General features: G+C 43.5%; 1 protein-coding gene across 2 annotated transcripts in view; it reads right to left on the reverse strand.

Moving 5' to 3' along the window:
* AKAP8L (A-kinase anchoring protein 8 like) overlaps window positions 1-14,418 on the reverse strand; it is a 55,636-nt gene that overhangs the window by 7,839 nt on the left and 33,379 nt on the right. For both annotated transcript variants that reach the window (XM_042451182.1, XM_042451181.1), the window contains exons 9-13: window positions 13,107-13,215; window positions 11,450-11,591; window positions 10,658-10,763; window positions 4,854-4,984; window positions 4,154-4,249 (exon numbers count right to left, since the gene is read on the reverse strand). In XM_042451182.1, coding sequence (XP_042307116.1) covers window positions 4,154-4,249; window positions 4,854-4,984; window positions 10,658-10,763; window positions 11,450-11,591; window positions 13,107-13,215 — 584 coding nt within the window. The remainder of the gene's footprint in view (window positions 1-4,153; window positions 4,250-4,853; window positions 4,985-10,657; window positions 10,764-11,449; window positions 11,592-13,106; window positions 13,216-14,418) is intronic.

Genomic DNA, 14,418 nt, shown 5'->3' on the forward strand with positions numbered 1-14,418 from the left:
TGAGATAAACTTGACTTGTGTGGCGGGTATTACATGAGATTTTTCTAAGTTGACCAACAGGCCGAGAGTCCAGAAAAGACAGGACGAAGCCAATCTTGTCGGACAGCTCCTCTTGAGATGGGGATGAGAAGAGCCAGTCATCCAAATAAGGAAAGACAACAATGCCTCTTTGTCGGAGATATGCCACTACCGGTGCCATGCACTTGGTGAAGACCCTTAGTGCTGTGGAGAGGCTGAAGGCAAGCACCCTGAACCAGAAGGCGTCGGAACCAACAGTGAAGGCAAAGAACCTCCTGTGGTCTTGTCTAATCCCAATATGGAAGTAAGCGTCCTTGAGGTCAAGGATGGCAAACCAGTGATCCTTCTGCAGCAATGGCAAAATAGAGGAAAGCGGCGATAAGTCATGTACAAATTTAAATGGTGTAAATCCAAAAGAGGTCAGCGGTCCCCATCCGCCATTGGTACTAAGAAATAACAGGAGTAAAAACAGTGACGGGCCTGAGCAGAATCTATGAGCTTGATAGCACCCTTTTGTAAAAGAGAGCGCACTTCTTGAGTAACGTGTCTGTAGGGGAGGTGGAAATTACAGCAGCTCCGGTGGGTGAGAGCTCTTTGAACTCTAGGGCATAGCCCTTGCAGACAATATTAAGGACCCAAGAATCGGAAGTCACCATTGGCCAGGTATTCGAAAAGGGGCCCAACCTATCCCCAAAGGGAGTCAAGTCGGAGTGCGTGTCATCCCATCACAGTCTCGTTTTCTCTAGTTCCGTGTCTTTTTTGTGGAAACCGTGGCAGTATCGTGCCTGGGGAGGCTAGCGACAGCCAGAAGAAGAGGACTGGGAGGGATACCTTTGATGACCCTGGTCATGGGCTTGGTATGGACGTTCCTGTTGTTGGAACTGATGGTAGGGGTACTATGATGGAAGGTAGCTGGAGCACTGCCCTCCATACCGTCGTTGGGTACCAGCCTTATAAGCAGAAGAAGACATACCATGTCTCCTCACGGCAGTCTGCGTTTTATACTGAAAGTTTAATTTTTCATCGGTATCCTTGCTAAACAAGCCCGAATCATCAAAAGGCATATCCCCTATCAATGTATGGGCTTGAAGCGTCAAATCAGAGGAGTGAAGCCAGGCATGGTGACAGAGGACAATTGAACCCAACAAGACTTTTGCTGCACAGTTGGCTGAGTGTTGGTTCGAAATGATTTGTTGAGCACCCAAGGCATGTGCTTCGGAGTGGATGGCCAGGGCCGATAGTGGAACACACTCCCTCGGAGTGTAGTGGAGTCTCCTTCCTTGGAGGTCTTTAAACAGAGGCTAGATGGCCATCTGTCAGGGATGGTTTGATTTGGATTTCCTACATGGCAGGGGGTTGGACTAGATGGCCCTTGCGGTCTCTTCCAACTGTATGATTCTAAGAGCCTCTTATTGTCCGTCAAGTCATCAATGAGGGGCAACATCCGTTTCCACAGGTGTTGTTGGTAGGCCCCCATACATGCCGAATAATTCATGACCTTGAGGTCGAGGACAGCAGCTGCATAAGACCATCAATCTTTTTATCCTCTTTGTCAGTTGGTGACAAGGAGGTCTTGCAAGTTGTGCCTCTTCAACAATCACCGAATTAGGCTTGGGGTGTTCGAAAAGCTAGGAAATTGAGGAGTAATCCTATACAAATTCTTGATCTTTCTGGAGGTGAATGGGATAGTCACTGGAGTTTGCCATGACTGCTGAGCAATTTTGTGCATGGATGGCAAAAAAGGAATGGAAGCTGGTGTGGGCACTTTCCCATGAATCTTATGTTCTATGGGATCTAGACAGTCCTCTTCAGTGTGGTTGACTTTCATACTGAGTGCGTTCAACATCCGTATCACCTGCTCGGCAAAGATTTTTACATCATCAGTAGGGGAGGCACTCTCATGAACAACCAGAGAAGCAGCTCTGACCAGGCCCACTGAAGGAGAAGCTGACCGAGAAGATATCAGCGATTAATCAGGCAAAGTTTGGGGAAGCGGTCTATCAGCTCTTAAAGACTCCTGTTGAGTTGGAACCGGTGGGGGTTTGCTTGATGTCACCTGGACTACCAGTCTCTGAGGCTTTGGTGAAGTCAATTGTGGGACCGGCGATGGAGAATGACACCTATCAGATGTGGTCTGGCAAAGTTCATTGGTATCAATGGGACCACTTGAAGAGCCAGGGATATAGCTGGAGATTGGTCTCTCGACCTAAGAGCCAGCAGATCGGTATGCTGTGACGTTAAGGCAACAGGGACCTGTGTAGGGTCAGAGCCCAATAGTGCCAAAGAAGGCCGTTTCTTTTTGTTGGACTTATTCACCTTGTTCGATTGCTGGGGTGAAGAGGAGCGGCGCTTCTTTGAGGAGGAGTGGTCACCTGATTTTCCCCTCCTAAATGGAGAGGTCTGATCGCCATGCTGTTTGCGCTTCAAAGGGTGTTTAATTGATGCCTTTGGTTGGAGTCTCAGTCTCTATCAGGCTTTTGAGCTTGTTTGGACAGCTTCTCCTTTGGAGGTTTGTCCTGTGATTCTGATTTCCAGCCTTCTTAGTTTCTCCAGATCGTTGAGTGCACTCCTTGGAGGAGGAGGCATCCCCAGCCTTAGACAGAAAAGTGGGCTGAAGGGCCAGTTGACAGACAGTAGTCTTCAAACGGGAGTCCCGATTCTTATGGGCTTGAAGGGTCAACAACTTGCACAGTGGACAAGAAGACATGTTGTGCCCCTCAACCAAGCAAAGGAGGCAAGAATTGTGGGGGTCCTATCCAGGGATTTTGCCTCTGTATTTAGTACACTGCTTGAACAAGGTTGAGTGGGAAATCATAGCACATTAGCAAACAATCAAATCTGGTAAGACAAGGGAAGCCAAGAAACAGGCCAAAGGTCGATTGATTAGCAAACAATCACCAAAACACAGTCCAAAGAGTAGTCAAACAATCCGTAGTCAATAAATCCGTTAATCAAGAAGTAGTTTGGAGAATAGCAATTCCTACAAATAGTTCCCTCTAGCTGCCAGCGTGGCGGCCGAAAGGATGGAGAGGTGCGGGACCGATAGGGGGTTTATATGGGGATGGGCGTAGCTACCGCTAAAAAACTGCAAACTAAGTTTTGCCTAGTGATTCCAGAAATTTCCAAGCTTTACTATGGAGGCGCAGAAAACCCATTTGTATGATTCGCAGACACCATGAAGAAGAAAATTCATTTCTACAAATTTAAATTAAAAAAGTATTTTCCGTAGTTGTCATAGTTAGTAACATGTTAGACACTGAGATGGAAAAAACATTCAAATGCTGGGGGGAGGGGGACCTTTCCAAGTGTCCAAAAATCCTAAACAACTTCATTTATATACCGCTTCATGCTGAACTAACAGTGTCTAAGCAGTTTACAACTGTAAGCTAAATGCCCCCAACAAGCTGGGTACTCATTTTAGCAACCTCAGAAGGATGCAAGCCTGAGTCAAGCTTGAGCCCCCTTAGCTGGGACTGAACTCACACCCTTATGGTTTTGAGTGAGTGGCTGCAGTACAGGCATTTAACCACTGTGTCACCAGGGCTAAGGAGACTAATTCTCCTGAAACCCTTTTCTCACCCCCCCCCCCATTTTTTGAACTGAAGTTGCACAGAGGTGGTGAGGGAGAACAACAGCCAGGCACCATGGTTGCCCCTCAGATGTCATGTGGGCAGGTGAGGGGGAACAGATGCTGCCTGAGACTCTCTTGGTGGCATCTGTTGGTTAAATGCTGGTGCTGCAGCCACAACGTTATAAATTCGATCCTGCAGGGCTCCAAGTTGACTCAAGCCATTCATCCTTTCATAAGTCAGTAAAATAAGTACCCAGCTTGTTGAGGGCAACTGGCTTACAAATTGTAAACTGCCTACAGAGTGCTGAGTTCACTATGAAGCGGTATAGAAATGTAAAGTACTTACTATTGCTGCCTTTCTAACCAGTCAAGAGCTCTGTGAAAACAGCACAGTTTTTGAAGACATCAGTAGGGAGAAAATTGATTAAATTATTTGTTCTCCTTTGCAGGAACAAATAATTTAACACAACACAAGTGTAGTTAGTGAAATGTAAAAGTGGCCTTCAGAGAGACTGGAGTTGCACATTCCTGAAAATATATGTTTACCACAGACTATTTGGTTACCTTCAGATATCGCTCCAGTTTCTTGCTGATAAGTTTATTGTTAAGTATACTTCTTGCAACGACTAATGATGATTTCTTGGACTGTTCCATCATAGCCTAAAATCAGAAAGAGAAATCACAGGCTATACCAAATTAATATTTCATGACAGAGACACAGTAAATTTGGGCCACTAGATGTCTACAGAGAAGTTAACGCAGTGAATAAAAATCTCTTTAAGTAATATTTCTGGGTTGTACTAAGTTACAGTCTAATATGATATAAAACAGCTTTCTGTCCACTGGGACCCATCCCTTAGCATGCTGTAACATCACTATCCAACCAAATAAGCATCTAAAGGAAAGTTCATACATGACAAGGTAAATCCATCTGTGGCATGTACACAACACATATGCCAGTAAATACCAGAATTACAATGTAGGCTGTATTACACAAAGAAATGACTGCCATTAACAGGTATATTACCATTATTTATTCTGAGGGCTGCAACATACATCTTTTAAATAAGTCAATACTAGTGCTGCTCCTGAAAAGTCTCACCGTGTGAGGGAAGAAAACCACTAAAGCACAGATATGCACATAATCTGATCCCATTATTTTGGGAAATTTCTCCTTTTGTCCCTTGAAAGTTCATTAAGTTATTGTTCAATTTTGCCCATGCGATGATTTGGTCAAATAGCTAAGTTTAGTAGATATACTCACTCTGCGATTGTGATTATGATCAATGGACTTAAGATGTTTCTGAATAATGCCATACTGCATTGGGATGAAGAGGTCACAAGCAACACAGTGAGCAGCCTCCACCTTTTTTACAAAATGCTCCATACCTATGTCTGAGGGGAAGTAAGAAAGATACATATAATTTTCTACAGTAAAATATGCACTATCTCATAAACACCAAGTTTTCCCAAGACTTGACCATCTAAGTAGATTGGAGTCACTGCAGCGTTCTTGAGTTTCCGGCAAAACCACTGACACAGTTACCAGTATACTGATAGAACAGAAGAATAAGAAAAGACAGAAAGTTGGTGAAGCACAGCAAGAACAAATAGAAAAATTGATCAACAGAAATTAAGCTTCTATCCCTTTAATGGTTCCCAAACTCTGGTCCTCCAGGTATTTTGGACTTCAGCTTCCACAATTTCTGATCACTGTGAGTTGAAGTCCAAAGTACCTGTAGGACAAACGTTTAGGAATTACTGCTAGGGAAACAGAATTCTTGTCACTTACCATGAGATGCTCATTCTATGTAGTGTGCAAAGGAAATCCTGGATTGAGTTTATCCTCCTATTTCCTCTAATAGGCAGGCTCTCCACCAATCAGTCTGAAATTGACTCCCTGTCTGGTGGTAGGGCAAACTTCCCTTGTGTGCCCAGTAATGAGATAGCTGGAGAAACCTTCCTCCCTTGCTAGAACTCTGAAAAGAAAGCAGCCATGGAGCTCCCTTGTGAGAGTGGACAGAAGAGATGAGACAATAACAATAAGACAATGAGAGGAAACCCTGTAAGACATAGAGATCATTCTCTCAGGGGATCTTCCCGGTGAAAATAACAAGAAAAGACAGAAACGGTCCTGCCCTTCAAGAAGGCAAGTGCCAATGATTATTTCTCCTGCAGTGTGCAGATGACATCTTGGACTAAGATACAACCAAGCTAACCTGGTGACAATGGTTAGGAGTTTGTTAGAGGAAACCTGAGATCTCCCCAGGTGGTCACGTGGGGTTAAGCTTTTAATTAACAATGTGCTGTAGCATCTCCTACCAAAAGATGCCTCAGCCAAGACAAATGTATCTATACAGTAGTGTTTAATGAAGATGCATGATGATTTCCATGTGGCTGTGCTGCAAATGTTGACAAGAGCAGCCTTCCTGTAAAGGTGGCTGCAGATGTGTCCACACTTCTTGTGGAGTGGGCTGTGATGCCCTGAGGAACAGGTTTCCCAGCTTGCTGACAGGAGGTGGCAATGCAGGACTTAATCCATTTATTCCTTTTGGAAACCCCAAGAAGACAGGATTTTAAGTGGCACTGAGCACAGGAGCGCAAAAGGAGGAGGAGCTATGGCCCTCAGCACCAGATCCCACAATGGGAATCCATGAACGACTAGGGATTGAGGAGGATGGTCCCTTTCAGCAAGTGTCTGATGGGCTGGTGATGAGAAACAGACCTCCCTTCAAAGTTCCAAATGGTGGCTAAGATGGCCATGGACTGGGTCTTCAAAGTGCTAGCCTTAGGCCCCTGTCTAAGCCCTCCTGCAGAACCCAATGGAGGCAGAATGAAGGAAACATCTTTTCTCTTGCACCATCTGGACAAGGCCCTCCAAGAGGATGTGTAAATCCACTTTCTTGAGTCTCTGCCTGAGGTCAAAAGAAAGGCTGTAAGTACTAGAGGATACCCAGCTTTAAGGCACCTGGAGAACTCTATCTCCATGAGTGAAGCTGAAGTCAGGCCGGCGAAGGCATAGTCTATTTAGCCAGGGGGAGATAAGTGCATCTACTCATTCTGCCCTGTTACTTACATACATGGAGAAGAAAACGAGGAACTTCTTGTTGATGGGAGAGGAAAACAGGTCCAGAATTGGGAGACCCAGGCACCACTGAGTGGAACACCTCCTGATGAGGCTCCATTCCACCTGGTCCAGATCCACTCTGCTGAGCCAATTTGTCTTGGAGTTCAGGAAGCATTTCAAGTGTTCCTCTTCTATACAGAAAGGTTTTGCTTTGCCCAAGTTAGTACAATATCCACCTCCCTTACCAGGAAGCACGATCTGGATCCCACCTGCCTGTTTATGTGGGCTTTGACTGTTATGTTGCTGGTTCATAGGAGGACCACTCTCCCTCAGACCTGCTGGGGAAAGGCCTGCAAACTCAGAAAGTCCACCATCCACTCCAATGATTCTATAAGTGGCCCCTTTTCAGGCCACCTGAAAACACAATTCCCAGAGATGGCAACCCAGCACCAGAGGCTGGCATCCAAAGTGATGTAGATTCTTGCATGTGTAAAAAAAATTTCTCTAGGGCATTATAGGTCCATCAGGAGAGGGATGCTTGTGCCTAGGGAGAAAGGCACTTGAGCAAAAATCTTTTTGAGATAATTTCCCTCTGAAGGAGAAACCAATGACAGGGTCTTTCATGGAACCTGGCCCACAAAACAATATCTATGGATACTGTGAGGCCCTTTAAGTGGACTAGCAGTAGGAGATCTACTGCTTTGTGCTTAAACACCTTCCAAAAAGAGAAGTGGAGCTTTTTTTTCTCCTGTCTGGTGGAAGAGAAACTAGGCTAGGTCCAAAGTTGAGTCCATGATGGTCCCTAGGTATAGAAAAACTGGATTTTCTTTTGATTCATGAGAAAACTGTGATCTCTTGGGCAGGTCAGGGTGGTTTGGACATCCTCCCTCCTTCTCCCCCCGGGGGGGGGGTAATGGTGATCATCTACGTAGGGATAAATGTGGGTATTTGTGGAGGTAAGTTACCAGGGCTATCATCACCTTGGTAAATACCATGGGAGTAGAGGCAACCTTGAAGATAGCGATTTATACTGGTAGTGAATCCAATGATAAGTAAACCTGAAGACCTTCCTGAAACTGGGGTAGATCAGGATGTGTAGGTAGACTTCTGAAAGATCCATGGGTCTTACAAGCTTACAAGATGGTCCGAAGAATCTCCATCATGAACCTTCTCTTGGAGAGAAAAAAGTTTATTCTTTTGAGATCCAGGATGGTTTTCCATTGGTAGGTTTTCTTTAGCACTATGGAAAATATGGTGTAGCAGCCAGAGAACATTTTCTTGGAGGGAAATGTTTTATTGCACCTATTTTGCTGAGGTAGTCTATGGCTTGCTTCACTAGGTGGTATCTTTCAGGATTTCAGGAGACAGGAAAGGGGATGAAGCGGGGATGGAGGAGAGGAACTCTATCCTGCAAGCTTTCTGGCAATGCTGGGACCCTACTGTCTGAGGTGGATTGAGCCCACCTTTGGTGGAAATCCTGAGATTTCCTTCTATAAGGGATGGTCTGGCATCAGGCCTGCTGGACTTTTTCTTTTGCTCTGTCTGGGAAAGCCTTTGATTTTATTATTGCTATTTTGAAAACATCTTGCAAGAATGGTCTGGGGCTTTTGTGTCCGTACACTTATAGGATTACCAAAAAGAACCAAAGGAAGAGGAGCGAGAGTGTTTCCTGTCTTACTTCTTAGGGAGTGCCACCAGGGTTCTTTTCTTATCTTTCATCTCTGTTAAGACCAGTTCCAGCAAGTCCTCAAACAGTCTGCACCCCTTAAGGGAGAGTAAGTTAAGATTGCTCTTTTCCCTAGAATCAATTTATCAGGTCTTGAGCCAAATTTGGCACCTGGCCAGTATAGTGACTGCCTGGGCTCTGGTGCAGAATTGAGTAGTATCCAGGCTGACATCAGCAAAAAAAGACTGCTGTCTTCAAAAATCTAGAATGACTAGCCGGAGGAGATCCGCCATATAACATCTTTGGAGGCCTTTGAGAAGGCAATAAAAACGGATCTCTTCCGGGAGGCCTTCCCAAATTGACCTCCTCGGAATGTTCACTCTCCAGTTGGGAATTGTTGTTTTTAATGGTATTTTAAGGTGGGAGGTAGATAGGGAATTGGATTTTATATGTTTTGCTTTGTTTTTACTTGTGGTTTGTTGTGTTTTATTTTTATTGTTCTTATGCTGTTACCCGCCTCAATCCAATACAGGGAGAGGTGAGATACAAATAAATAATATTATTCAATAACATATTGATGCCCTGGTGCAGCTGTACCTCCCTGAGGGAGAGAGAATATAAGAGCTAACTTGCCCCAAGGATGAAAGCATCCGTCATAAATAAAGCTTTGGAGACCTGGATTGCTAGGGAAGTTGCCTTGTATGTCTTCTAAAGGACTGCCTATGATGCTCTTATTCTCCCAAAGGTGTAGAGTGTCCTCCCCATCCTTCACATAAACTGAGGAGGCGGCTAGATCTGGGTCTTCTGGATGTGCTGGGGAGCCTGGGGTGTTCAGAACGAGAACCCTGGTGCTGGGGAGCCTGGGGTGGTGTGGCCGAGGAACTGAAATTCTCCTATTTAAGGAGCCTGATAAAGTGGGAATGCTCTGGCTGATCTAACCCCTTCCTTCCTGAGCCAGAAAGGGATAGGCAGGAATCACCACCCTTCTCAGGTGGGTCCTTGGGTTAGGCTGCACTGACTCCACCCCCTGATCTCTTTTGGGCTCTCTTTGGAAGGGGCAGGCAGTTGGCATGGAGCAGCATTTTAAGATGGCAACTTTCCTACCAGTGCTTTGGTGTTTCCTCAAGATATGGGGAAGATGGTGGCCGTGCTGCTGGCAACGAGAGACTGATCACTTCTCCTACATGTGGAGAAGCTGGGAGTTGAATGCTGGGCAGAATACTAGTGTCTCCCTTCCACATCCTGTGTATGAATCACAGTCTAGAGAATGTGCACATTCCACCAGCATTATCCTCAAAGATGGAAAGGGATCCCTGCTGTTTAAGGCAATGAGCCTCTTTAGCTAGTCTAGGAAGTCTGGAGGAATGGATTGCCTGGGCAAGGTGTGTGGAGATGTCACCTAGGGCCCTCAAACTACTCACTCCAACTGCCAACAAAGAAGTCTTTTCCTGACAAAGCCTTCTATGGAGCCCCTGGCCAACTTGCCCATCACAATGTATACAGAAGCAAATAAGTGCTGGCTGTCAGATGAGGGAACTGCTCTGGTGTGGCCTTTGCCAGCCGCAGCTGAGATCTTGTCCCGGGCTAAGAGAATGTGCTCAGAGTCCCCTGACAAGCCCACACTGCATTCTTCCTCTTGCTTACGACTCATGAGTTGCTTGGAGGAAAGGAGATGGGGGAGTGGGGAGAGAGGCAAGAAAGAAAGTGGAAGACAAAAGAAAGAGAAGGTATTTTCTTTTTCTTTTTTAAAGGGAATGGAGAATGAAGAGGCTAGGTGGAGGAAAAGAGAAAGAAAATAGGCCAAAAGATGAATGAGAAAAGAAAGGGATGTGCATAGCTCTCTTTCCAATGTCCAGACCAAGGGGAAGCAAGCATTAGACTGTGCATATGAGGGGAGTTCACATTCACACCAGGTGTGAGCCAGAACTTCAAACTGATTGGTGGAGAGCCTGCCTAACAGAGGGAGTGGAAGAACAAACACAATGTATCCTCCATACATTACAGAAGTAAAAATTCTCACATGTACCTAAGAAACTCTTTCTGAAAATGAATGTCCATTTTATAGGATGTCCTATGATTGTCACTAAAGAAATATACAAGAAGCCATCATATAGCATAATATTATGATTATTTGAAAGGGCTAGGAAAACAAGCATTCAATACTGGTAAGAACTAATGGCGCAGACAGTTCCGGAATACTTTTCGTTCCCAAAAAAAAAAAACAGTATGGCATTTGTTTACCATCTTGTTTCCAGAAAAATAAGAAAATGTATCACCTCACAGCTGAACTTTAAGATACATCTCACTCTGCAGTACCCAAATACTTAATACATACCCTGTGTAAGATCTTGGTCTTTGTAAATCTGTTGTATAACTGCATTAATATCTTCAATTGCTTTACGGCGTTCTTCTGTTTTTTTCGTTTTGTTAGCAACATATTCCTACATTGTAAAAAATCTTATGAATACCAGTAATATCAGTGAAGAGCAAAATACCATATTGAAAAACTGTAGAATGTGCTATGATTGCATGGAATCAAAACCCTGCCTTTTCTCTTCCCTCTCAAGGGATGTATTTATGCCTCAAATCTTTTCACCAGTTTGCTATTTCAAAAACAGAAAAGGAAAGCAGCAGTATGCATGTGCAACATGCTTAAAAAATGCAAGCAAGGTCAGCACAGAAAAATGTCTGCTCTAGTGTTTTTTATCTGTTTTCTTCCCAGAAGAAGAGTTCTTCTGAAGGCCCATTTAAAACATTTCAGAACTGACTCACACAGAGGTATGGGAAAATGTACAACCTAGGCCTGGAGCAGATAGGCAAAAGGCGCCGGCTTTAGGCCCTGTTGGGGGCAGGGTGTGCAGACGATGCATGCCCCCAAAATGGCCATAAGCCATGTGGATTTGGAAAACCCAGCACAAAAAGGAGTGGCAAAAAGTCACTCCTGCCAGAAGCTGGGTTCAGGACTGTGCCGTCCAGTCACTGCGGTCCTGTGCTGATTGGGGCTGGAGAGGGCAGAGGCCGCTCCCAGCTGCCAGTCTGCTTCGCCCCAAAGCCCACTATTTTGTGGTTTATGTTAGCCTTTTAAGAAAATCAGAAGGCAACATCAGAAAGAAAATAACAAGCTCACCTGAAGGAAATCTGCTGTCTGTTGGGGCAGCTTGGTTCCAACAAAAGTAAAATGTTCTTTGTGAAATTTGCTCTCTAAATGATTGGTCATCTCATCCTCATAGAAAGTACGATATTTGCACAATGAGCATACAAACTGAATCCTGTTAAAGCATATCAAATGGGGAAAAAAAACACTTGACTATAGAGATTTGTTATATGTGGAGGACAAAGCCGTCATTGAAAATTTCCACATTATATTCTATGCAAAAATATTCAGGGGCAGCCGTGTTGCCACACAGCAAAATACAATAATATCCAAAACCCACAAAACAATGTTATGTTTATTAAGCCAACCAAAATGCACGAAATACATGATGCAAGCTTTTGGAGCTCTACTGGATTCTCCATTAGGCAAAGGTATAAAAAAAATAATAGAAAATAGCGATGTTAGTCACAGGCTTGCATGTTCTCAAGATGCTGTTGTGTTGTTCTGTCGTCAGATATCTATGCAAACAGAACCCTCCTCCTTCTGGCCATGTGGCACTGAGAACAATGCGTTCCTAAGTCAAGGAGATAATTTTTTAATTCCATTAGCAATACAAAAAGGTACTTCTTCTAAGATCGAAGATGTCTCTGTCCTTTGTGAGGTCACAGCCCCCTTTATTAGAAAGAGAACATTGCAATCTCTCAAGAGAAGTGCCTATGGTTTTGCATTAGGAAAATTTTGGTTGTTTTGGTAAACATGACAAATGTAGTCCCAACTTTTTTAAAAAAATGTTTTACCTTTGTTGGAGTTAGAAACCACAAATAGTAGAGTCCCAGTCTATTGATTCTGTCTTTAGGATTCATTGTAGTGGCTAAAATGTAGTACTGTACATATTCATGTATAAGTCTAGACATTTTAGTAAAAAAACTGACCTCAAACCCCCCAAATTGATTTATCTATGGGTAACTATAAGTACTGTATTTTAACTCCAATTTAAAAAAGAACCATGCCCTGGTGAAAGGCAAGAGTATATTCTGTCCTGGAAGCACTGACTCCACTATTCTTCCATCCATCCAGCTTTTACTATGAACACAGTTATGCTTACCAGAATTTTGTAAGCACCTTGGCACTGTTTTCCACTGCTTCATCCTTAATAGCCTCTGTTACATGCCCCTAAATTTTACCCTTGACTTATCCACGGGGTCATATGAAAATCCATAATTTTGGCCTCAAAACCTGCCCTTGACTTATACTTGACGTTGATTTATAGTTGAATATAAACGGTATCTTCACATCCAGGAAACATATTCAAAACTTTGTTTGATGAAGAAACCAGTGGAGCTTCGAAGCCTTGCATCATATATTTTGTGCATTTTGGTTGTTTGAATAAAGGCACCACTTTTTTGTGGATTTTAGATGTGTTTCATCAGACAATACTAAAGTCTTCTTCTCAGTTTTTTTTTTACACCAACCATAAATAGCCATGGGTTCATTAGCCTTGCTCCAGCCCTGCATCTGATCTACCAAACATTACACAATTTCACTGAGAAGCTAGAAGGGCACTAGTTCATTTCTTTTTAAATGATTAATTCTTAATTACAATGCCATCAATAATTTTGTGAAAGTATTCTAGCTACTATCACAAAAGTATTCTAGCTACTACTCCAAGACTTCTAGAGAAGAGACATACCTTTCTACCATCCGATCACGGTATCTTTTTTTTTGCCTCTCTTGAGTTTTCTTTCCAGCTTGTAATTTGCGCTTTATCTGACTGATCTCTTCTTGAATTGTCAGAGCACCTATATGTAATAAAACCACTGTTTTAAACAGATATTTACTTACAGATCCTCCTTAAGTAGACACTAGGCTATAAGTCTCACTACCCTGGACATGCCATACTTCACATACAGTGGTAGTCTCCTGATGTCTAATCAGAAGCGCAATTGCATCAGAGAAGTTTTCAAAGACATGAAAGTAAACATATAGGCGTGTAATGCTGTTGGTCTGCTCAAGAAAAATTCTTCATATTGGAAAATGAAAAGTTAGGCCCTCCTCACGAAATAAGCAGAAAAAAAATTGCATATTAAATAAGTATCCTTATGATTATGAGTGAAGGGCAAAGTCCAAGTTGCAGTTTATGTTATTGGATTTAGCATGTTTGTTTTAAATGCAGGAAACATAGACTGTTGCATTTACTACTGTACTGGAAATAGTTTTAAAAACTGTTAGTTATCATTTTCCCAACTCCTCACTACTTCATATGTAAAAGATATGTGTGGTAAGAACAGGTTACTCACCTGTAACGGTGTTTCTTCGAGTGGTCATCTGTGAATTCACAAAAATGGGTTATTGTGCACCTGCGTAGCAATGCTCGGAAACTTCTAGAATCTCTGAGCAAAAGTTAGTTTGCAACTTTCTACAACTTTTTGGCAGTAGCTCCGCCCACTCCATATATAGCCCCTAACGGTCCTGCTCTTCTCTGGTTCCAAATGAGCTGTGTAAAGTGGGACAGCAACGCTAGCAAATGAGCAGGACACTGAGGGGATGGATGGGCGGGTTTGTGTGAATTTGCAGATGACCACTCGAAGAAACACTGTTACAGGTGAGCAACCTGTTCTTCTCCTTCGTGGTCTCTGCAAATCACACAAATGGGATAGACTGACAAGCTTGGGTCAGTGGAGGAGGGAGTATCATGACACAGTTTGTAAAGTTGAAACAGTTGGATTTATTAATGACAATAAAGAAATATGCAGAACAAAAACACTTGTCAATGTCATTTGTCAACTTGCAAATGGACCGTAAATAGGCAATGCAAACCAGAAAGCTGCATCTTGTCTGGCTCTGGTGTCCAGCCTGTAATGTTTAATGAAAGTCAATGGCTGGGACCAGACAACAGCCCTACAAACATCCTCCAAGGAAATTCCGGTCAAAAAGGCGGAGGATGCAGCTACCGCCCGCGTTGCATGGGCCTGAACCCAAGCTGGAATAGGTCTATCTGATAG

The sequence above is a fragment of the Sceloporus undulatus genome, chromosome 2 (assembly GCF_019175285.1).
Source record: "Sceloporus undulatus isolate JIND9_A2432 ecotype Alabama chromosome 2, SceUnd_v1.1, whole genome shotgun sequence".
In the NCBI taxonomy this organism is placed as follows: domain Eukaryota; kingdom Metazoa; phylum Chordata; class Lepidosauria; order Squamata; family Phrynosomatidae; genus Sceloporus; species Sceloporus undulatus.